General features: G+C 35.2%; 1 protein-coding gene across 1 annotated transcript; it reads left to right on the forward strand.

Annotated features, from left to right (window-relative positions):
• The first annotated feature begins 208 nt into the window (after nt 1-208).
• LOC120072951 lies at nt 209-3234 on the forward strand. The gene is made up of 3 exons (XM_039025486.1): nt 209-1358; nt 1973-2168; nt 2482-3234. Exons 1-3 carry the CDS (start codon nt 567-569, stop codon nt 3006-3008), a joined length of 1515 nt encoding a protein of 504 aa, XP_038881414.1. The 5' UTR covers nt 209-566; the 3' UTR covers nt 3009-3234.
• The last annotated feature ends 21948 nt before the right edge of the window (nt 3235-25182 follow it).

Here is a 25182-nt window from a genome sequence, read left to right on the forward strand (position 1 = left end):
TGTCACAATAATATTTTAAAAAAGTATTTATTTGCTTCTGTATTTTTCCTGAGACAATCACTGTGTCTTATATTATGTTAATTACATGCTGTACCTTATGGTCTGTTAATTTGCAATGCATGGAATCTTTATTACATAAAATTACATTGCCATATATATATATATATAATTCCTCTGCTTTTCTTATAATCAAATCCGTATTACATTACAACACTTACACACAACTCTGCAATTCTTTATTCATTTTCGGACAAATTTCTCTTGCTCTGTTTTATAGTTGTTTTGTTTTTTCCACTTGTGACTCTCTCGTCTTAGCCTCGATTTTCTGACTCTGCCTTTCTCCTTTTTTTAAATCCCCCAACTCTTCTCTTCCTCTGCATTTCTCCATCTTCTCCATCTTCTCCATCTTCTCTTCCATTCATTCTTCCCCTGCAGTCGAAACCTCTTCAACTTCACTCCCTTTTCATGCTTCTCAATTTCATTTGCATCTGAATATCAATCTCTGCGCCTCTCCTTCAAGACTGCGCTTCTTGGGTTTGATTGTTTGTTTGATTGATTGATTGACGATGGCTCAAAAACACTTGCACGAGTTGCTCGAAGAGGATCAAGAGCCCTTTCATTTGAACACCTACATTGCTGAGAAACGGGTTAATCTCAAAAGGGTTTCGCCTAAAACCCATTTGCAAGTTAAGAAACGAAAACCCATCTCGACCAATTCAATTTTCCCAGGAAATTTCTGTAGAAATGCTTGTTTTACGTCCTTCCATCCTTCGCCGGACTTCAGGAAATCTCCGCTCTTTGAGTTTCGTTCTCCGGCGAGAAATAGCCCCTGCAAGAGCCCTAATGCTATTTTCCTTCATATCCCTGCCAGAACGGCTGGCTTGCTTCTTGAAGCTGCTCTCAAGATTCACAAACAGAAATCGTCTTCCAAAACTAAAAAATCCCAGATTAAGAATCAAGGATTTGCTCGATTTGGGTCTGTTTTAAAGAGATTAACTCTTCGAAATCGAAACAATAACCGTGAAACTGAAGCTTGTGGTAGTGGAGCGGATTTGGCGTCGTTTGGGCAAAGAAAAAGCTCCATTCGAAGGCAAATAGTGCAGGGTGAAACGAGTTCCTACAATGGAAGGTCTAGCTATGGCTTCTGGTCTGAAACCAACGAAGAAGGAAGATCAATGGATTTGGGAACATCATGTAGTAGCCAATCTGAGGATTCAGAGGAGACTTCTGTTGCTTATTTTGGGGAAGATTACTGTGAAAGTCCTTTTCGATTTGTTCTTCAGCGAAGCCCCTCATTTGGTTGCCGGACGCCGGATTTTCTCTCGCCGGCGGCATCTCCTTGTCGCCGTAACAAAGAGGTTCGTCAAAATTGTCATCTGTAATTTGAAAATTTACTCTGTTTTTAGAAATTCTGATTCCATTTATGGAGGGGGGTAAATGTGACATTTTTGAACATCGACATTAAATGCTCTGAGTGTTGTTGATAGTACTTGTGAGCATATCTCTGCAATTTAGATCGTTTTCTCTTTTTTTACTTCCTCTGAGGACTTGAGGCTATGTCTGGTTGGGAAACTATTTGCTTAAAACAGACAAAAATCACTTTCTTTTTTGCTCTTGTATTGCAGTATTGCCTTACTTTCTTCCTTTTTGGAATACAGTAAAAGTAACTTTGTGGAGTACAAGTTCCTGACCAATTCTTTTGAACTTTTATCTGATCAAAACTGATTAGCCTCATGTCCATTAGTTTTAATAGATGAAATTCACTAATGATCCCTTCAAAGTTCATTTGGATGTTCAAATCTGAAAAGCTGATTGGTCTTGTATTCACTAGTGAACACTCGATTACCAAAATTAGGATGATTTGAAGTTTCTATTCAAGGTTCAAATTTGTCTTTCAAGTAAAGAACCTGGATGTGATGTTGCAGAGTACCCATCATCCTGATTCTTGAGTTTTGTTTGAATTTTTTTACAGGACGAAATGATGGACAGTACAGAAGGCTTGAATAAATTTCAAGTCGAAGAAGATGAAGAAGATAAGGAGCAATGTAGTCCTGTGTCTGTATTGGACGCTCCTTTTGATGACAGCTACGATGAAGGGCACGACGATCGGGAGAGGGACAGAGATGGGGAAGAGTACGATTTGGAATGCAGCTATGCAACTGTGCAAAGTAAGTAGCTTTAGTTTAGTATTGAAAAAAAAATGTTAAGGCATCATTTCTCTTGTCAATCAAAATCATCTCTGTATGCAATGGGAGATTGAAGTCTAGATCAAGCTGTAATCTTCTTCAGTTCAAGTTTGGACTTGACGAGAATTAGGATATTCTCTTTTATTTACTAAAAGAAAACTTTCATAATCAGTGAAGTTGATTAGATAGTTTATGATATGCAGTTCATCAAACAACTGATTTCAAATTTGTTTCTTATCAGTTCCATCATTTCAATCTATCAATATCTGATCCCCATTTTTTACATATATGTTAGGAACGAAGCAGCAACTATTAAACAAGCTACGAAGATTCGAGAGGCTTGCAGACTTGGACCCAATTGAACTCGAGAAAATAATGCTAGAGGAAGAACTAGACGAGAACAATTACAACTACTTGGATAACGAAGAATGCGAGTACTACAACGAGTCAGTTGAATGGGATAATGAAAACGTCATAGAATGGTTTGTTAAAGAGGTTGCAAACAATGCAAATTTCTGTAAGTCCAAACAATTTGTCCCTCGAGACATGAGGAAACTCGTCACCGATCTCATTGCTGAAGAAGAGGCAGATCGAACCAATCCCGACACGAGAGAGGAGGTGATTCAAAGGGTTTGCAAGAGGTTGGAGCTGTGGAAAGAAGTTGAATTCAACACCATTGACATGATGGTAGAAGAAGATTTGAGGAAGGAGGTTGGTGAGTGGAAGCAAAACCAGGAGCAGAGAGGAGAGGCAGCCACTGATTTGGAGCTTGCAATCTTTAGCCTGTTGGTGGAGGAATTGGCTGTAGAACTTGCTTGTTGAGATGGCTAAAGTTTTGGGAAATACAACAAGTTTCAATTAAATTAATCTTGCTCTAGGTTTCCTTTCACAAAATATATTTAATTCAATTGGTAAAACTGAAATTATAGTATAGTATATGAACTATATGTATATGAATATGAGACTATATGAAATCCATGTATGTAGCAAAGGGGTTGGTCTAGGAATCTTTGCTAGATGATCATGTATATTAAAAATGCCTTTCACATCTAACCACTTCATTTAATTTATCATATGAGCTTCCTAAAGTCCAGACATTTTGAAAAAATTAAAGAAATTAAATGTGTGTTTGGTTGATCCAATTGGTAATGTGTTCTAATGTTAGAATATTTTTTTCCTCTATAAATAAATAGAAAAATGATAGGTTCAATTGAAAGATTATGATAAAGTCAAGAAGAAAAAAAATGGTGTTTTTAAGGTTTCATATTAAAGTAAACTTATAGCCACCAACTTTTAAAGTGATATGGACAAAGCATCACATGTTGTTTAGTAATTAAGTAGTAAGTAGGTAATAGGATGAGAATAAAAAGTTAGAGATAAAGGAACCTTTTTCAACTAAAAGTTCTAAATAGATGAAGAGGCTTGAAATGCAAGTAGGTCAACACATCAAATGTCTCAAAGTTTCTGTTAGTAAAATAGTAAATTAGGCTCCCTATGATTATCATTTGGTTTTTAAAAGTTGTGTTTAGATACTCTCAATTTTGTACAATAATTTGAATCTTTCTTAGGTAAACAAACAAAAAAAAAAAAAAAAAAAAAAATTCTTAATCAAATTATAAAAACAATAACATATTTTTAAAAGCTACTTATTTTGATTTTCAAAAACTTGATTATTTTTAAAGTATTAAGAGAAAGTAGGTTTAATTTTTAAAAATCAAATAATTACATAATTGGACCTTGGAAATTAAAATCCTCACTCCACATGTTTGATTTTTTTTTTTTTTTTAATATCTTACTTAGTTTTTAAAATTTACACTTATTTAGCTAACAATTTATTATTTAGTTTTGCCATTTTTGACAATATTAGTTAACTTATAAGAAATAGAGAAAACTACCATTTTGATTCCTAGATTTTGGGTTTAATTTTCATTTGGTCCATAAATTTCATAATGTTACACGTTTAATCCTTATATTTTTAGTTTGATTTCAATTAAATCCCTAGATTTCAATATATTCAATTTTACCCTTGAGATTTAAGTTTTGTTTCAATTTGGTCCCTAAGTTGTAGTATTTACACTTTTAACTTCAACTTTTTTACTAAATACTCACTTTTCATTTTTAGTCTTTAATGTCTATTAACTAATTTAAAAGAATTAAAATACTTAAAATTAATTAAGTTTAATTACTTTTCATCATAGTTAAACTTAATTTTATAATTCCACTTCATATTTATTATAAACTAATTAATAAACATTAACATCAAAGGCTGAAAGCAAGTAGTTAGTGAAGAATCGAGATTGAGTGTTAATCTTGAAACCTAGGAACCAAATTGAAACAAAACTCAAAACTTAAAAGATTAACAGTGAAACATCTCAAAACCTAGGGACGAAATTGAAACCAAACTCAAAATTTAATGACCGAAAGTGTAATATTTTGAAACCTAAAGATCAAATGAAAACTAAACCTAAAATCTTAGATCTCGTTTGATAACCATTCTGTTTTTTGTTTTTTGTTTTTGAAAATTAAGTCTATTTTCTCCCTATTTCTTACAACGATTTGCATCTTTCTTAAATACAATGGTTGAATTCTTAGCCAAATTCAAAAACAAAAACACTTTTTAAATGCTACTTTTTTTAGTTTTCAAAATTTGGTTTGGTTTTTTAAACCATTGGTAAAAAGTAAATAAGAAAGGAAAACAATTGAAGGTGAAAGTAGTATCTATAGACTTAATTTTAAAAAATAAAAAAAACTAAATAATTATCCAAGGATTTAGATGTTTTTCACTAAAAATAATTAGAAAAAAAGCCACCAATTCCCTTTTATTTTTAAAATATAAAATAAAAAGTTTCAAAATTTAAATTGCAAAACAAAGAAAATTACTATTAGTATGCAATTTTTAGAATAATAATAAAAAAAAAAACAATAACTCACATTTGTTATATTAAAAAAGAATTCAATTATCATGTCTTATTTCCCACAATAACAAAGCCACTATCCAATTAGACAATCACTAATTGCAAGGGATAATGGAATTGAGCTGTCAAAATACTTAGAACATAGACGAAACACATAATCTGATCGATATATCAAAAGTTATTATTTTAAATTGAATGAATCAATTATTAATTAAACTCGTTTGATAAGGTTTTTTTTTTTTTTTGTTTCGATTGTTTATTTTTAAAAATTAAGGATCCTTTGATCCACAACTTATTAAGTAAACGTAAACAACCCAACTAAAATAGTAACACTATTGAACTTATATATTTATCGAGTAACTTCATCTTTTCATTTTTCTTTATACTTTTTCCATTTACCAAGTAACTCAATCTTATTTTCTTAATCTATTTTTTTTTTATAATTATCGATGAATCCAATCTTATAAACTCTACACTCCAAATATATTAACCCAAGACTTGTTAAGTCCACTCAATGAGTCAAATGGCCTCTTAAGTCTATTTTTTTCTTTTCAATTTCTTACCGTGATTCACATATTTATTAAGTAAAAGAGTTGAATTTTTAGTTAAATTCCAAAAATAAAACATAAAATTTTAAAAGAATTTTTGAAAGTATTGATAGAAAGTAGATAACAAAGAAATAAATTTAGAGGTAGAATGAGTATTTATAAACTATGAAAATTAAAAAGCAAGAAAAATGAATTGGCAAACCCTTTTGTGGCAATTCAATATATATATACAAGGTGGGTTTTGTGTTAAAAAAGATAAGAGTTAGTTGTCTTTTCAGAATATTGCAAGGTGTGAGTTGTCATACTTAACAAAAAGCTTAATCATGAACTCTAGGAAAGGTAAAAGGTCTTGGTTCAATTTGAGGCATCCATTAATGTTATCACCAAAAGTATCTTTGTTTTGAATTATCCATCTTACCAACAGTATTATTCATTTCGTCTCACCTAATTCTGCCTCTCTGTGGTGGAAACTTCATATGGTTTATACTTCTTTTTCCTTAAAATCATTTTTATTTTGGATAATTAGAAATTGGGAAATTTTAACAATTTAGTGCAATAATCTTTAAATTATATTATCCCATTGGGGAGAAGGTTTTCATTGTATTGTTTTCTTCTATTATATATACATTTGTGAGACTACTATGGTACGTATGATATACCCATATTCTACACATTATTGTTGAGTGAAAACAAAATAGAATTTTTATATACTAAAAAAAAAAAAAAAACCAATGACTTGACGGTAATGGACACAAGAATGTAACTATGCATAAAGCAATTTGGTTGCCTAGATATATATTCAATCCATTTTTCTTCTGAATTTCTTTTTGCAATATATATGGAGTAAATTTTCCTTCGAGGAACTAACATAGTCATGAATCAAAACTATGTTTTTGTTTAAATTAACAAAATAAATACTTTGGCACAATTTGATAATGATTTTGTGTTTAGTTGTATGTTTTGATAAAAAATACAATGGGTATTTCTTAGTAGTTTATTTGCCATCACTACAAGAAATTTCAAATTTTCCGACGCTTATAGAAAATGTCACCTTTCCCGATGGTACTTCTACGATCGGGAGAAACTAGCTATCCCAATGCCATTTTTGCAAGGCGGTAGGATTGGATAGTGGGAAAGATATTTTGTTGACCTATCCGGACGTCGAGTTTAGTAGCGTCAAGATAGGTGACCAATCTCGACGCTATAATAGTTAGCATCAGGATAGTGGTCCTCAAAGCTAGGAAATTTTGCTCCAGCTTTCCCGATGATTTATAAAAACCATCGGAAAAACTAACATTGGACGACTTTCATAGTGGAGTCAGCAATGCAACTCTACTTGATGCTCCTCCACACTATAGCTCCTCTGTGAGTAAATACTTATCCCGAAGTAGATTTCCTAGAACCTACATCAGTCTGAAGTGCAATCTAACCCAAACAAATGAAATTTATAGGACTCAAACTATGACTAAAACTACTAGGTACTAATAGTGGAGTAAGAGGTCAATCCCAACGGAACCTTTAAAAATTGGCCAAAAATGAACTTTGAATTAAAAAAGATACAATTGGAGGAGGTTGTAAAGAAACTACCAAAAATCAAAGTAAAATGCAAGAAGTGATAGGAAAATTTTAGTAATGAGAGAAATGAGAGAAATATGAAAGAAATTATGCAAGAAATTCAATGGAAAAAGAATCTTGGGGATTTTATGTTGATTAACCTAATTCCATCATTGACTTAAATGAATTCATTCATTTTATTTGTTCCATAGTTCATTAAGGCTAGGCCTTAATGCCCTAATTAACCAATTAACCAATTAGCCCTACAATTAATCCCTAAATTGCATTAATTTCTTGGATTTTCTTACCTATGACATTCTTGAAATTAAGAAGACCAAAATCAAGATTGATTAATTTGAATGTTCTAAACTAGCAAATCCTTTCAAGAAAATAGGAAAAAGTCCAATTTTTCATTCAAGATTACTAGACCTTGCAACCTAATTACAAAACTGCTATAGAGCTATGTAATTTTGCATACAAAATCTATAAAAATTGAGTTGTCAATTCAATCTTTAAAAGATTTTTTCAAATTTCAGCAAGAACATTCAAGAACAAAAATTTTTAAGAAGAAAATTAAAGAAAAGCCTCAAGAATTGATTAATCAAACATAATTCCCAAGAAAAGAAATTACCTACTCATGGTTTGGCAAATTCTTCAAGCAATCCATTGAATTCAGCATTGAAATGTACAAATATTGAACTAAATTGACAGAATCTCCCTTAAAAATACAGAAAAGCTCTCTAATTTCGTGGAATCGAATTTTCTCTAAAAAAATGATGTTCTTTTTTTTTTTTTAGTTGAAGTCTAAAAGTGGGGCCCCTTTGTTCAAGATCAGGAATCAGTACTTAAGGGAACAACCAATCTACTAGGGTAAGAGTGAATTCCATCTTGTAAAACTATGTCCCGGTCTTATCCCCAAAATGGGAGGCTTGTTGAGTAGTGCTGTTAAACTACTCTCACCTATGCAGATTAAAGGATAATCCTGAATAAACTGGAGTTCATAGTTAGTTTAGGATTAAGATCGAGTTATCCTAGGTCATCGAATTGAATAATCAGTTTTAACAGTAAACGATTGTTATAAAGAAAAGTGAATATTTCATGGTCTAGTCTTATGCAAAACTCTTTTGCATATGATGCCCTCACTCGCATGTCTCCACATGAACGATTTCGGGATCACATCGTTTGTATCAGTATAAAAAGTAGGTCACATCCATAGTGTCCCCAGGATGAGGTACCAAATCGCATCCATATACTTATAGACCTTTTTGGCTATATACAATAACTTGATCCTCTTTTATGTCTCTACATAAAGTTACAGTATTAATACTATAACCATGGATTTGTTTATTAGATTTTATAACATAATACAATTTCAATTTCAATAACATCTTTATTGAATAAATTATTCAAAAATACTTTTATTGATAATAGAATATGTTGCCATGATTACGAACTGTGAGTTTTAGGACAATCCCAACACTTAGGTCATTGATTTGAAATAGTCAATTTTAACAGTAAACGGTTGTTATAAAGAAAAATGGCTATCTCGTCGTCCGGTCTTATGCAAACGTCTTTTGCATAGGATGCCCCTACTCACATGTTTCCCCATGAATACTTTTAGGATCATATCATTTGTATCAATATACAAAGTGGGCCGCATTCATAGTGTCCCCAGGATGAGGTGTCCAACCTCATCCATATACTTATAGATCTTTTTGGCTATATACTAAAACTTGATCTTCTTTTATGTCTATACATAAAGTTTAAGTATTCATAGTATAGTCGTGGGTTTGTTTATTGTATTTTATAATAGAATACAATCTCAATAAAACCTTTATTAAATGAAGTCTCAATAATAATTTTATTGCAAAATAGAATATGTTTAAAAAATACGAACTACGAGTTTTAGGTCATTCCCAACACGAGGAAGAAGGGAGAGAGCTATGAAACATTAAGCATCGAGTTGAGAATATGGAGTACCGAATGATGAGCATCGAGCATCGAGCATCATGTAGTGAGTAGTGAGTAGAGAGTATGGCGAGTATTTAATAGTTACATATTTTCCTAACTGCTCACTTTCTATATTGTTTTTCTTGAATGATGGGGAAGTATATATTCTTACGTTATGGTGGTACATGGGACGACATAGATGAACATTATACTAGAGGCTGTTTGAAGGGTTTGCTAATTCCGAGCACATTGACATATAATGAGCTGGTAAATCTAGTATATGAGATCATGTAAGTTAGTTTGAAGATTTCAAGGTTATAATGAGGGTGACATATAAGACATATATTGATTCTCCTCCAATATGTTTAATGGACGATGCTGATGTTACATTTCTCCTCTCAGAGTACAACTATACTAGATTGCAGGTATTTGTAATTCTTAAGGAAGTCGAAGAAATTCATCACGGGGCAACATTTTATTACCCAGAGAGATCAGACTAACCCATGTGTGGAGTTGATATCAATGAGCATGATGTTTGTCCATCGAGTGTCTCATTGAAAAATGACAACATCGATGTTAATATAGTGAATGTATTGCATACGAATGTGACCATAGAAGATGTTGGGACATGTGTAAATGAGAATGTGATGATAGAAGAGGAAGAGGTTAGGAATGAAGAACAGACAAACCCGGTTAATTTAGGAAGTAATCCTTCTGTTGATAATGAAGAACAACTAACCTAGGTATTTTTAGGGAATGGTCCTTCTGTTGTAAATGAAGAACAACCAACTCCGATTCTGTCAAATGATTTTGGCCATTTTGTTGGGAATATGCCTCGCCTAAATTTAAACAATGTATCATTTAGTAGTAACGCCAGAACGGGGGACTTGATCATGCAACCACAATCATCCATAAGGTTGGTGGATACAATTGAAGTAGGTTAAATTTTCTTTAGCAAGAATGATGTGAAGGTGAGGTTAGCAATATTGGCTATTAAGAACAACCTTGAGTTGTGGGTTAAAATATCAAACAAAAAATTGTATAGTGTTCGATGTTTACACTAGACTTGTAAGTGGGATATTCAATCAATTAAAATGGATGGATGTGATATTTTCAAGATCACACTGTGCACGCCCAATCACACATTCTCGATTGAAGTATTGAATCATGAATATAGGCAAGCCAGTGCATTCGTTATTGGTCACTTAATCAAGCACAAGTTCGACATTGGTCGGGGGGACAAATTGCACCATATTATTGAGGATATGCGGCATGAGTTTGATGTCAATATTAGTTATGACAAGGCATGACATGCGAGAAAAACTGCTTTTTCTCTTGCAAGGGGGATGCTAGAAGAATTATATGCCATCTTGCATGCATATGGTGAGGCTTTGAAGATAGAAAACACTGGAATTGTATTTGAGATCGAGCTTGAAGAATCAAAATATTTCAAATACATGTTCACGGAACTAGGCGCAAGTTTAAGGGGTTTTAAAAGTTGTTTTCCCGTGATCATTATAGATGGCATTCATTTAAAGGGTAAATATAAAGAAACAATGATAGTTGATATTGCAGTGGACGGTAATAACCCACTATATCTACTAGCATATGCAATTGTTAATAGTGAGAACGATCGAGCCCTGAAGTGGTTCATGACGAACCTTAAAACAACAATTGGAGAACGCCTTAACATCGTATTCGTCTCAGATGGTGGACAAAGTATAGCTAATGTTGTTGATATCGTATTCCTTAATTCTTACCATGGACTTTATACCTTCCATTTGAAAAGGAACGTGGAGAAATACTTCAAAGATGAGTCTGTTAGAATATTGTTTCATGATGCTTGTAGAGTGTATCGAGAATCAGAGTTCAAGCATCATTGAGTCCAAATAGTGAACTACAACAATGGTTCCCTGGCTAGATATTATGCTGATATTCAGCAGCGGGCAAAGTGTTACCAGTTAAGCAATCGATATAATAACATGACCAGCAATAATGTCGAATACTTCAATGCTATTACCAAATAAGCAAGAGTGTCGCCAATAGCTTCCTTGCTAGAATACATAAGAGGTCTACTTCAAGGTTGGTTTCATGAGCGGTGAACAATGTGGTCTAATAGTACATCAACACACTCAATGTTTGCAGAGGCAATCATGGGTTTAGAGTGTGACAAAGCTAGACGATACCGAGTAAATCCAATCGATTGTTATAGATTTCATGTCAAGGAAGGTGGATTAAATGGTATAGTTAGCCTTAACACTCGAGAATGTAGTTGCATGCAATATTATATTTGGAGATTCCATGTTTGCATGCTATTGCTACAGCTAGATAGCACAATATCAATCTGTTTACTCTATGAAATATGTTATATAGTATTGATTCTTTATTACTAGCATATGCGATATCAATAAACCCGGTAGGTCATGTATCCAAATGGAAAAAGACACCAGGATATACCAAGGTAAAAATACTCCCACCGAAAAGAGTGGTACAGGTTGGTAGACAAAGGGTAAACAGGATACCGTCTGCTGGAGAACATGTCACATTAAAGAAATGTGGATAGTGTGGCCAACTGGAACATAGTAGATAAAAGTGCAATAAACCACTTGATATGTCTAAACTCAACAATCGAGCAAGGAGGACTCAGGGGATCGACACTCTAATAAATACTTGATCATTTATTACTATGTATTATAGATTGTTCATTCTATAATGTAATGAAATTCTGATAAATACATGATACACGATACCCTTTACCCGGTACTCGTGACACGTTACTGTTGAGGTTGATGCCTTAAATCTCGTAGTATTTTGTAGTTTGTAAACATCTGTATGAACAAACGCTTGTGTTTTAATAATATGAAATATTTTCTTCACTGTTGTTTATGAAATATGAGATATTTTAGTTATATTTACCACAAACCAATAAACTAAGATCCCTGGTTATAGTTGTGACTTAAGCATGTATGTGGAGATATACAAGTGGATCATGCTTTAAGTGGTAACCTAAATAGTCTGTCGTATATGGATAAAGGAGGGAAACCTTATCTTTGTGACACTACGGATACGACCCACTTTGTAGATGTTACAAGTGATGTAAAGTGCTATAGATGGTCTGATCCTGATCATGTGAAGATATACGAGTGGGGGTGTCTTATACAAAGGAGTTTGTATAAGACCGGACCAGAATGTTTGGTCTCGTTATATAATGCTATTCATGACAAAGACTTTCATTTCACTAGGATAACCATAGGTAACATGACCTTAATCTTGAGTGAGTTGGGAACTCCTGCCTATGAAGGCGGTCCTTTGATTTGCACGAGTGTGAATGGCCAGATTTCTGACTCAAACCTACCACTTTGGGGATTCGTCTGGTTAGGGAGCTGAGAACTCAGCTTCATAAGATAGAATTCAATTCTTCCCCAAAGCAGGGGTAAATAGATAGATTTCTCCCTTAAGGGTTGATTTTGGGGCTTGAACGATGTGATGCCACACACATTCTCATGGCTCAAGAGGTGTCCACTCATAGTAGGACTATGATGTATTGTTCATTAGAGGGATCAGTGGTACATAAGAAGTTAGATGTAACTACAGGGGCCCAGTTGTACTTACAAGCGATCTGTGAAAAGTTATCGTACTATTGATTGGTTATATTCGATGGACATAGAAATATATCTGTAATGAGAAGAATGCAGCTGTTGGTCTTTAATGGAGTGCTCGACAGTTAACGGATGATAGATCGCGTGATTAAAGAGTTTAGTCCGCTATTCACGGACCGTTGGAGCTTCAAGCTATAGGTCCATAAGGTCCTGTTGGTAACTCAATGGATTCAAGTTGAGAATCAGTTTTTGGGTCAGTTTGAAGTGTTCAAATTTACAAGAGGGAATTAAAGGAACTCTTATTCAAGAATACCTATGAGCGAAGCAGATCTTTCCAATTCATTATGACAGAATTACTGCGTATACATTCAAACATACTTTCATAATGCTAAAGAGATCAAGAAATCATACCAGAAGAAGATTTCTTCTTCACAGCGAGTCTGTAACCCAACCGTCTACCTCAAACAATCACCACTCAGACAGAAGGAAACGAAGAAGACAACACCACTTAGAGCCCTCAGTATTCTTGGAGTGAGAATCCAAAGTGCGGACTTTGTTTAGATTTGGTAGAGGGAAGGAGGAAGAGAGACCGTACACAACGATCAAACAAGTGGGAGATGCGGTCGTCTATCGGGTAGACAAGATGCTTGATCGTTTAGGTGAAGTATACGATCATGTAAGAAAAGTAAGCGATCATCTATACGATCGTGTAGGAAAAGGTAAACGGTCGTCTAAACAATCGTGTAGGAAAAGGGTGAGCGATCGTCCAAACGATCACGTAGGAAAAACTAAGCGATCGTCTATACGATCGTTTAGTAAATACCAGGAGCTAAACGATCACTTAGGAAAAAGGTAAATGATCGTTTAGATAATAGCGCGCGACAGTGTAATCAGTATGCGATCGCTTAGCAATATCGTATATGTAAGCGATTGTACAGTCACTAATCTATAGGCACTGATTTTCTAAATGATGACACTATCTTTTTCACAATGTCTGCGCACACCGAGATCAACACACCGTCTGCTATTTATAGTGCATTCATCCGTTCATTAGAACGAAGAGGCGTCTTCCCATTTCCTTTATAACCGTCCAATGAATGTGATCTTATCATATTCATAACATATAATTAATATCATATATTAATTATAATATTTTCCTCTACTAGATGTAAATCATATTTATATCCAATTTCCTCCAAATTAATGTATCTCATACATAAAATTAATTATATCATATTTTATTAACTCGTTCAATTATATCATATATAATCGAACTCCCTCTTATCAATTTGAACATTTCAAACTGTCCCAAAAACTGATGTTCAACTTGTATCCAAGCTACCAAGGGAACCTTATGAACCTATGGCTCGAAGCTCCAACGGTATGTGAATAACTGACTAAACTCTTTAGTCACGAATCCGTTAACTGCCAGATATTCCACTAAAGACTGACAGTTGAACTCTTCTTACCATAGATATATTTCTATGTCCATTAGACATAACCAATCATCAGTAGGATGACTCTTCACAGATGCTCGTAATTACAGCAGGCCAATTTACCGTTTTGCCCCTGTAATTACATCTTCCTCCTTAAGTACCACTGATCCCTCTAATGAACCATATAACATAGTCCTACTATGTGTGAACACCTCTCGGGCCATGAGAAGGTGCATGGCGCCACATCGTTTAAGCCCTGGAATCAGCTCTTAAGGAAGCTATTTATCTACTTACCCCTCCATTGGGGAAGGAGTGAATTCCATCTTGTGTAGTTGTGTTCCCAGCTCCCAAATCAGATGAATCCCCAAAATGGTAGGTTTGAGTCGGCATTCTGGCCACTCACACCCATGAAAATCAAAGGACCGCTCTCAATGGCAGGAGTTCCCAACTCACTCAGAATTGAGATCATGTTACCTATGGTCATCCTAGTGAAGTGAAGTCTCAGTTACGAACGGTATTATATAACGAGACGTTAACACTTCGTGGTCTGGTCTTATACAAACTCTTTGTATAGGACGCCCCCGCTTGCATGTCCCCTACATGAATGATTAGGATCAGATCATCTGTGACAAGTCACAACACTTGTGACCATTCCACAAAGCGACCAGCATCCGTAGCGTTACTAGGATAAGGTTTACCTCCTATATCCATATACTACAAACCATTTTGGTTATCACTCAAAACATGATCCACTTGTATGTCACCACATACATGCTTTAGTTACATACAGATAACTAGGGATATTAAGTTTATTGGTTTGTGGTGAAATAAAAAACATTTAAATGTGCAAAGTCAAATAATGAAGTAAATATCATTTATATTATACATCACAAGTGTTCGTACAAAGTTGTTTACAAATTACTGGACACGAGACTTTAGGGCACAAACCCCAACAATCTCCCACTTGTCCTAAAGCGAAGTGGAGAGTACAAGTAAACAGGCACAAAATAATAAATTAAGGCATAAAAACCCAGTGCAACAAAATCTCCCATTGCCCTAGTCCAGCCGTGAGCGGTCCGTAGACCCATGCTCTGAAGGTGACCCTCAAACACTGTAGCTGTGAGAGCCTTCGTAAACAAATCAAGAACGTTTTTCTCCGAGGCAATCTTCAAGACGATCACGTCACCTCGATGCACTATCATGTAGATCGACTTTAACATGGCAACAGGTGAGAAAGTCTTCTCATAGTCGACTTCTTCCACCTGGGTATAACCCTTTGTCACAAGTCGAGCCTTGAAGATTTGCACCTTCCCATCAGTACCCCGTTTGCGCTTGTAGATCCATTTACAACCTATAGGTCTTACCCCGTTAGGCTAATCTACAAGATCCCATACCGAGTTGAAGTACATTGACTTCATCTCGAGATTCATGGCTTTGACCCATTCATCCCGGTCAACATCCTCCATTGCCTTTTTATAGCACAACGGATCCTTAACGTCGCCATTTGTCACCATAGCTAGGATTTCTATGAAACCTAGATAGCGATCAAGCGGGTTCGTAACCCTCCCACTGCATCAAGGTTTCCTCAACTCTTGAGGTGGAACCGACCTACCAGATGAACTATCATCAACAATTCTGGTTGATGAATCAGGTCTTTCAACAACTTTTGTTAAAGCTTCAGTAGTTTCTTTGGAAAGCTCACTGAACACGACTTTATCTTTGGTATGATAAGAAAGTAGCGTACGTGGAAACAAACACCTTGTTTTCGGACGGATCATAAAAGTTACCTCATCGTGTACCTTTGGGGTAGCCTACAAAGATGCACAATCTCGATCATGATTCCAAATTCTTAGGATTTTCCTCAAGCACATGTGCTGGACAACCCCATATGCGGAAAAGACATAAACTAGCTTTACGCCTGTTCCACAATTCCGGAGGAGTCCTTGCAACACTCTTAGAAGGAACACAGTTGAGAATGTATACCGAAGTCTCCAATATGAAACCACAAAACGAGTTTGGTACTGAAACGTAACTCATCATCGAACAAACCATGTCCAACAAGGTTCTATTTCTCCTCTCTGCTACACCTTTTTTGTGAGGTGTACCCGGTGCTGAGAGTTGGGAAATGATTCTATGTTCTAATAAATAGTCCTGGAACTCAGAATCCAGAAACTCTCAATCTCAATCTGATTGAAGTGTTTTTATTCCTCTATCCAAAGCATTCTCAACTTCAGCCTTAAATAATTTGAACTTATTAAAAGATTTAGACTTTCGTTGCATCAGATAGACATATCCATATCTCGAGTAATTATCAGTAAAACTGATAAAGTACTTATAGCCTCCTCGAGCTCACACATTCATAGGACCACAAAGGTCAGAATGTACTAATTCAAGAGGCTCTTTGGCTCGATAACCTTTTCCAGTAAAAGGTCGTTTAGTCATCTTACCTTCAAGGCAAGATTCGCACACGGGTAAATAATTTTCCTCTAACTCGCTTAGAAGGCCATTCTTCACCAATCTCTCAATCCTATTGAGATTGATGTGCCCTAATCGAAGGTACTAAAGTCAAGTATTTTCTTTTGGGGAAACTTGTTGGCATTTAGATTGAGTTACGACAGATTTAAACATCTCTATGTTATGGAGGGAACTTAAGGCTAAAGGTCTTAGTATATACAAGTTATTTTCCAGTTTAGTTGTAAAAATTTCAACACCATCCTTACGAATAAACACTTTATTCAATTTAAAAGAAATAGTGTAATTGTATTGTAACAGACACTTTACAGAAATAAGGTTCCTTTTTAGTTCAGGAACTACAAAGACATCTTTTAATATAAGAAACCTATTTTGTAAAGTAAACTGGATGTCTCCCACTGCCACAGCTGAGTTGACGTGCCTGGTGCTTACTTGCATCGTCATCTCACAAGCCTTCAACTGTCGTCAGGATCCAATCCTCTGAAAAGAAGAACATACATGATTAGTGGTGCCTGAATCTAATATCCAAGCAGAATCATCATTCTCCACTAAATAAGTTTCTAATACAAGCAAATCATATTTACCTTTGTCTGCCTTGGCCTTAGCCTTACCAGCCTTCTTTTCCTTCAGATAATGAGGACAATTCCTCTTCTAGTATCCGTCCTAGTTACAGTGGAAACATTTTCCTTTTTTCAACCGACGGTGGATGCTTCTTTTAGGCGATAGGTGGCGGGTTAGCAGGCGCATTCCATTTCCCTTTACCACCCTTCTTCTTCTTCCACTTTCTATTGTGTGAAGTTGAAGGTGCAGACTTTGTTCATGTGGTCGAACCTCGTTAGAACTTTTTAGAGGACGAGACAACATTTGTCTCACCTCCCTTTTTCTCCTTACTTTTTAGCAAGGATTGGTAAGTCTGCAACTTGTTGAGGAGAGTGGTAAGGGAGTATTCCACTTTGTTATGAATTGTATTGCTAACAAAATGGAGGAAGCTCTCTGGCAATGAATGCATGATAATGCTAACTTGACTGCTCTCATCGATTTTAGATCCATTCATCTCTGCCACGTTAAAGTGGACCATTATATTCAACACGTGTCACGAACAAAGGTGCCTTCCTCCATTTTGGAGTTGAAGATGTGTTTCAGAGCCTTATGCTTGAGCTGTCCAGATGGCTGTTCGAACATTCCCCACAGGGACTCCATGATCTCATGAGCTGTGTCCTTGGACTCATGTTTCTTTGCCAACATGTCAATAAGACTGGCCAGAATATAGGCTCGGGCCTTCTCATTTGCCCATGTCCAATGCTCGTATGCTGCCCGAACATTTCGAGTAGCGTCCTGAGGTTGAATAGAGGACATTCCTCTGTAAGGACAAACTTCATATCCTCGATGATGGGTAGTTTTCTTCTTTAACCGTGCATGATGTGGGAGGTTATTTTTGCTGGGTTTTATGTCCTAAAAACCCGTGGTTTGTAAACAATAGAACTTATTCTGAAAATTCAATAAGTTGTTATTGAATATATTATTTTTTTTCCAAAATCCAATAAACCTAAAGTCCCTTGACTATTACATGAGTACTTAAACTTTATGTGGAGATATACAAGTGGATCAGGTTTGCGTAAATAGTCAAAATGATATATAGTATATGAATAAGGTTGGGTGCCTTATTCTGGTAACACTATTGGATGCGACCTACTATGTAGTCGTTACAAAGGGTTGTAAAGTGCTACAAACGATGTGATTCTAACTCGTACATGTTATGACATGAGAAGTGAGGGCATACTGTGCAAATGAGTTTTGTACAAGATCGGACCATGAAACTAGTCACTCTTACTTTATAATGTTGTTTACTATTTAAGACTGACTATTTCAAAGCGATGACCTAGGTAACTTGACTTTAATCCTAAGCTAACTATGAACTTTTGTTTGTTCGAGATTATCCTTTGATCTGCAAACGGTGAGAGTAGACCAATGTCTCTGCTCAATAAGCCTCCCATTTTGGGGATAAGATCGGATGAATAGCTGGGGACATAGGGTGCATATTCCTACCCGATTAGGGTTAATAGAGAGGTTGTTCCCTTTAAGTGCTGATTTTGGGTCTTGAATAAGAGGCCTCACCTTCTCATTGGCTTGAGAGGGATTCGATTTGTTGATTGAATCACAAATCAATTGTTCATTAGGGGATTAGTGGGACTTAAGGAACAAGAGGTAATTTCAGGGGTAAAACAGAGATTTGACCCAACCGTTATTACGAACAACTAGTGAAGGGTTAACTTACTAATCATGGTTATATCGAATGGACATATATATCTACAGTGAGGGAGTTCAGCTATGGACTTTAGTGAAATCACCCATTTGTTAACGAATGGGGGTTAGTTCGGTCTAATGAACTTAGCCGATTAATCTCGGATGGTTGGAGCCCATGATCTGTAGATCCGCGAGATCCCCCTACCAGCTCGTAAATGGATTAGCTCTAGGATAGCATGATAAGTTAATTTGAAATGTTAAAATTAGAATTAATTGGAATTAGAGAAATAATATTTAAACATGATTTAAATATTTGAAGATGGAATTGTGTAAAATTAATTTAATATTTGATATTGAATTAATTAAAATTATAATAAATTGTTTAAATAATATTTTATTAATTTTGTTAAGAAAATTAATTTGTGAAATTAATTTATAAAATTAATAATATTTTAAATTTATTAAATAAATTGATTTGAGAAATCAATTTATCAGAAATTGAAAAAGAAAGAAAATACACATAATGGAAAATTAGTTTTCTCCATTGTCTTCTTCAAGTAGCTCACTAGTAACCCACTTCTTAAGTCTTCATTAACTCCAAGCATGAGTTGCATCTCATGCAACTAATCACTTTGCATGATTGTCTATAATATATTAAAGAGATTGGAGTGTTTTTTAAGGAATACAACCAAAAGAATTTCTCTGAAAAGTTCGTGAGAAGAAAGGCATTCTTCATTTGGGTTGTTGCTGTGAGCATTCTCCAACTTTCCTTAATTCAGGCTTATTTTGAGTCCCACAACTTAATCTAGAGCACCAAGAGGATAGTAGGGAAGATCATGGGGTGGTCTACATCAAGATTTGGAGAAGATTTGTAGCTGGATTCAAGCTTTGAGGAAGTTCTACAAAGGTATATCAAGAAACCCATTTATTTCTGTTGAAGCATGCTTTCATTTCTGCCAAAATTAATGAATTTGAGTGCTTATGGATCCTGGTCTTTTCCACTGCATGATGGTATGTTCCAACAACTGGTATCAGAGCATCATATAAGCATTCAATCTGGTTTAATTTTGGTTTGGTGGGTGTTTTATATGAGAAACATGAAACTGTTGTACTGATATGGTTGTTTGAGATTTAGCTTTTGATTTCTCAATTAAATTTGTAATTGGTTCTTGCTTGATGAGCTTATATGTGTTCGCAAGTGTCTGTAATTTATTTGGAGTCATTAGAATTGAAATCAAGTTGTAAATTAAAGAAACAAGCGAAGAGGCCGAGTTGCAGATTCCAGTTTATCAGCCTCTGTTCATATCATAGTTGAGCTTAAGTAGCTAAATGATCGTTGAGCTTCAGTAGCTAAACGATCGTTTAGCTTCATGCATTAGACGATGTGAAGAAAAGCTAAACGATCATGTAGCTTTGGGCGTTGATCGTTGAACTGCTGTGCGCTAGACGATCGTGTACCTGCAGAAGCTAAACGATGTGTTGTATTGCTATGCGATGGCACAGTGCCATTGTGTAGCTTCGGGTGGGAGCTAAGCGATGCTTTGAAGAGCTATACGATAGCACTACAGGATTGTTTACCTCTATACGGCAGTTGAGTGATGCGTCGATTGCTATACGATAGTACTACACGATTGCTTAACTTTGTGCGCACTAAATGATCAACTTCAGGCATTATATGATGGTGCTAAGCGATCGTGTAGTAATTGTCTGGCGTTAGACGATGGAGTTGCACGATAGTGTTAGACACTAAGTGATCGTGCAACGTTGTTTGATACTAGACGATGACACTATACGTTAGAAGACAGACACTACACGATCTTATGGCTTGGTTAGACGCTATGCTTTGGTGCTAAACGATCACGCAAACACTAAATGATTAGGCAAACACATGACGATGGTCGTCATTGCTAAACGATGAGACTTAGCAAGATATTGAGCATGGAGCAAGAGCAACCGGTTTAATTGGTTCCCTTATGGTCCGGTCCAGTTCAGCCTCAAATGGTTTTTGACTGGTCCGATCAGACTTGGTTGGTTTGGTTCAGACGGTTTGGGTCTGGTTCAAGCTACTTGAGTTCATTTTGGAGGGGTTCAAGTGGTCCGGAAGCGGTTTAAAAGCTGTTTTGTAATAATTAGGTTTTTGTTTGCTTGTTTATGCCAAAACTAAAATCATATTAGTTAGTGTTTAATTATTTATACCTGTGATGTATGTTATAATAAAATAAATCTTGTATGTGCATACAGTATGCCATGTAAATTTAAAGTCCCACCATATGAAGTATGTTACATGCATTGAAAGTATGTTATAAAATGTTATAATATATAATATGCATGGGCTTGGAAAGATCTTTCTTCCGCTCATGTTCTCTTGTTTAGAGTTCCTTCGGTTACATGATACTCGTTACGCACTACTTGATACGTGTTACACGTTACTCGATACATGATTACTTGACAATACTTGATAAGCATTAACTCGAATGATAATACTCGGTACACTATTACTCGACAATACTCGATGCATGTTACTATATACTTGATGCATATTACTCGATACTTGATACAATTTGGATTCGGTTTGATTTACAAATAATATATGAATTTACATAGATTTACAAATAATGTCAAAATTTATATAGATTTACATAAATGTCAAAATTTACATAGAAATTCTAAATAAAAGAACTGATTTGCCCATAACTTGTCCCCATAATACAACCTAAAATCATGCATTTTATCCTATAAGCTCTCCATATGCGTTCCGATCACTATGTACTCAAAGTACTTGAGACAGAATATCCCACAGTTCAGTGTATTCCCCTGTAGAACGCCTGTATTGACACAACTCAACTTCCAAGGACTAGGTGCAAGGTCGAGCATTGCATTATATACACTGTAGAATTGTGCCAATGAAGGGAGAGTGAAGTATAGGGGCCCTAGGAATGTTTCCAGATCCCTCGGTGTAATGTACTTGGGGAGTGAGTCATACAAAAGGATGCACTCGAGGTTCATGTCTACCACCAACATAATCCAATGCTGCTTGTAGTTAACTGGGCTATGGATGTAATCGACATCTGCCCATCTAGGCTGATGTTTAAGTACCAATCCGAGCACATAATTGATATACGTGTTTTCTTTCTCCCATACTTTAGAGCTTCTTCCTTCGTTTTTCTATGTATGGCATGGAACAAACTATCTGGACCTTAGAGGTTCAAGTGACTCTGCAAAATAGATAACAATAGGTTCAACTGTATATCAATCATGCAAAATTGTACATTAAAATTTAAATAATCTATAATACATACCAATATGCCATGTGGGAATGTTGTGAACCGATGAGCACATATTTTTGGTCGGCTAATAAACTTCTGTCGGAGAAACATGAATAAAGAATCGAGCACCTATAGTTTGCAAGCCCAGTCAAAGAATAGGAATAGTAAATCACAAGCATATAAATGTAATAAGGGATGTTAACTTACGTCATTTTCAACCCAACTACTATCACGTGTTAGCTCTCGGAATAACTCCATTATCGTGCAATTCCTTCTAAAGAGACTTTGTTACCTGGTCAGTGAGGACCCATATCCACATTAGTCAACCAAAACATGAACTCGTTTATCACGTCCTTTGGAATAACATGTGTTGGTTCATAGGGGACGATCTCAATCAGATGTTGGCTAAACTGAATGTATTTTTGATTTTTTCCTATAACCTTCACCATGTCAACTGAAAGGGTGTACAATTGTGTTGGCTTCCATGCCTAAACCCTATATCATTTACGAAGTACGTTAGGTCAAACATTGTTGGGGGTTGATGCCCTAAATCTCGTAAAGTTCTATAATTTGTAAACATTATTGAACAAACTCATTGTGTATCTAATGAAATATATGATATTTTATTCATTGCCTATAAAATATATGATATTTTAGTTGCATTAACCATAAACCAATAAACTAACGTCCAAGGTTATCTTTGTAACTTAAACATGTATGTAGAGACATAAGGGTGAATCATGTTTAAGTGATAACCTAAATAGTCTGTAGTAGATAGATAAGGTTGGGTACCTTATCCTAGTGACACTATGAGTATGACCCACTTTGTAGGTGTTACAATTGTTGTAAGTGCTCTAAATGATCTGATCCTAATCATTCATGTATAAACATGTGAGCGGGGATATTCTATACAAATGATTTTGTATAAGATCGGACCACGAAATATTTAGTCTCATTATATAACGCCATTCATAATAGAGACTTACATTTCACTAGGATGACCATAGGTAACATGACTTGAATTCTGAGTGAGTTGTGAACTCTTTGCCTATGAGGGTGGTTCTTTAATTTGTATGGGTGAGAGTGGTCAGATCGCCAATTCAACAAGCCTACCATGTTGGGGATTCGTCTGATTGAGGAGTTGGAAACACAACTACAGAAGAAGGAATTCACTCTTCTCGAAGCAGGGACAAGTAGATAAATTGCTCCTTTAAGAGTTGATTCCGGGTCTTGAACGATATAGCACCACACCTTCTCCTAGCCCGAGAGGGGTTTAGTCATAGTAGAACTATGATCTATTATTCATTAGAGAGATCGATGGTACTTAAGGAGTTGATGTAAATACAGGGGCAAAATTATAATTTGGCCTAGCTATACTTATGAGCAATTTATGAAGGTTCATCATACTGTTGATTCGTTATATCCAATAGACACAAAAATATATCTGTAGTGCGAAGAGTGCAACTGTCGGTCTTTAGTGGAGCGCCCAATAGTTAACAGATGATGAATAATTTAATTAAAGAGTTTAATTAATTATTCATGTACCATTGGAGCTTTAAGCTACATCTATGAGGTCCCTTTGGTAGCTCAATATGAAAAATTGAGACTTAATTTTTGGATTAATTTGAGTTGTTCAAATTAATAGAGAGATTTAATTATATATGATATAATTAAGTTGATTCAATCATATGTGATATAATTGTCATAATGTATTTGATACATTATAGCTTAATGAAAGGAAATAAATATTTGAATAAGATTCAAATATAGTTTCTATGAATTGGATTCATAGTTGTAAATTTAATATAAATATGATTTATGTTAAATGGCATATAAAAGAGAAACGAAACTATAGTTTATATTGGATGTGATACAATATTAAAACTATAGGTTATATATTATATTTGATATAACATATAATTTAGGAATATATATACTATATATTTATATATATAATACGATAAGTTAGTTATCATATTTATATTTATATTAAATGTTATTTCAATAAAAAGGGAGGGAGTTACAACTCCCTTCCACTTCTTTTCTCTCCATCTACATAAGTGGTGTGTGGTTAATTTTGGCAAGATGAAAAGAAAAAGTTTCTTCTTCTTCTTGCAAGTAGAGGTTGGTCGTTTTTTATAGTGAGAGAAAACAACAAAAGAGTTCTGTATATTTTTTAGTTTTTTAGAACACTCTCATTCCTTCCTCCTTACTATTAAGTTTTACCTCAAATCCAAAATAGCTGGAGTCCACTACTCCTAGGTTCTCACCCTGAGAATACCGAGGAAACTTTCGTGGTCGTGTTCTAACTTGTTCAAGGTTTCTTCTTGGAGAAAGGCTTCAAGAGGTTCTATGTGCTGTTCAAGGGAAATTCTTGAAGAAAGGTCTTCAAAGGTGAGGTTTCTAAAACTGTTTAATTAGCATGTTGTAATTTATAAATAAATGCATATCTTGTTTCTTGTTTACTGTAAAATTTACATTCAACGAAAAATGAAATTTAGTCGATTCGCTTTCGCTCAAGGTTCTCTCCCCAAAGAGTTCCTTCAAAAACCACATGTTATATATTTGCATTAGAATAAGTTTAAGAGGATATTACGTACCCAACACAATGACTGCAGTAGGCTGATGATTGTTTGTATGCTAGTCTGAAGGACACTCAATTCAGACTTTACATCGTTCAAGTGTGACTGTACATCATCCAATTTATGCTCCATCATAGACACTCTCTACTCTATATCATGGAGTGATGTGCGAATACCCACACCCCTTATAGGCTCAAAATGGGATGTATTCGGTCGAGGTGAATCTCGCTTCTCAATTGAGGACACCTGCTCGTCAGTAGGGAGCTCGTGAGACTCATTATGAGGAGGGTGAATCTTGAGCTCATCGATAGGGAGCTCGTGAGATTGATGCTTTTGGAATTTCGGTTCGTGAAACCGATGCTCGTAACTCTTGTATTCATTGGAGTTATTGTGAGCATCCTCATCATGGTGTGATCTATGTGTCTCTGAG

Source organism: Benincasa hispida, chromosome 3, assembly GCF_009727055.1.
Source record: "Benincasa hispida cultivar B227 chromosome 3, ASM972705v1, whole genome shotgun sequence".
NCBI classification, from domain to species: Eukaryota; Viridiplantae; Streptophyta; class Magnoliopsida; order Cucurbitales; family Cucurbitaceae; genus Benincasa; species Benincasa hispida.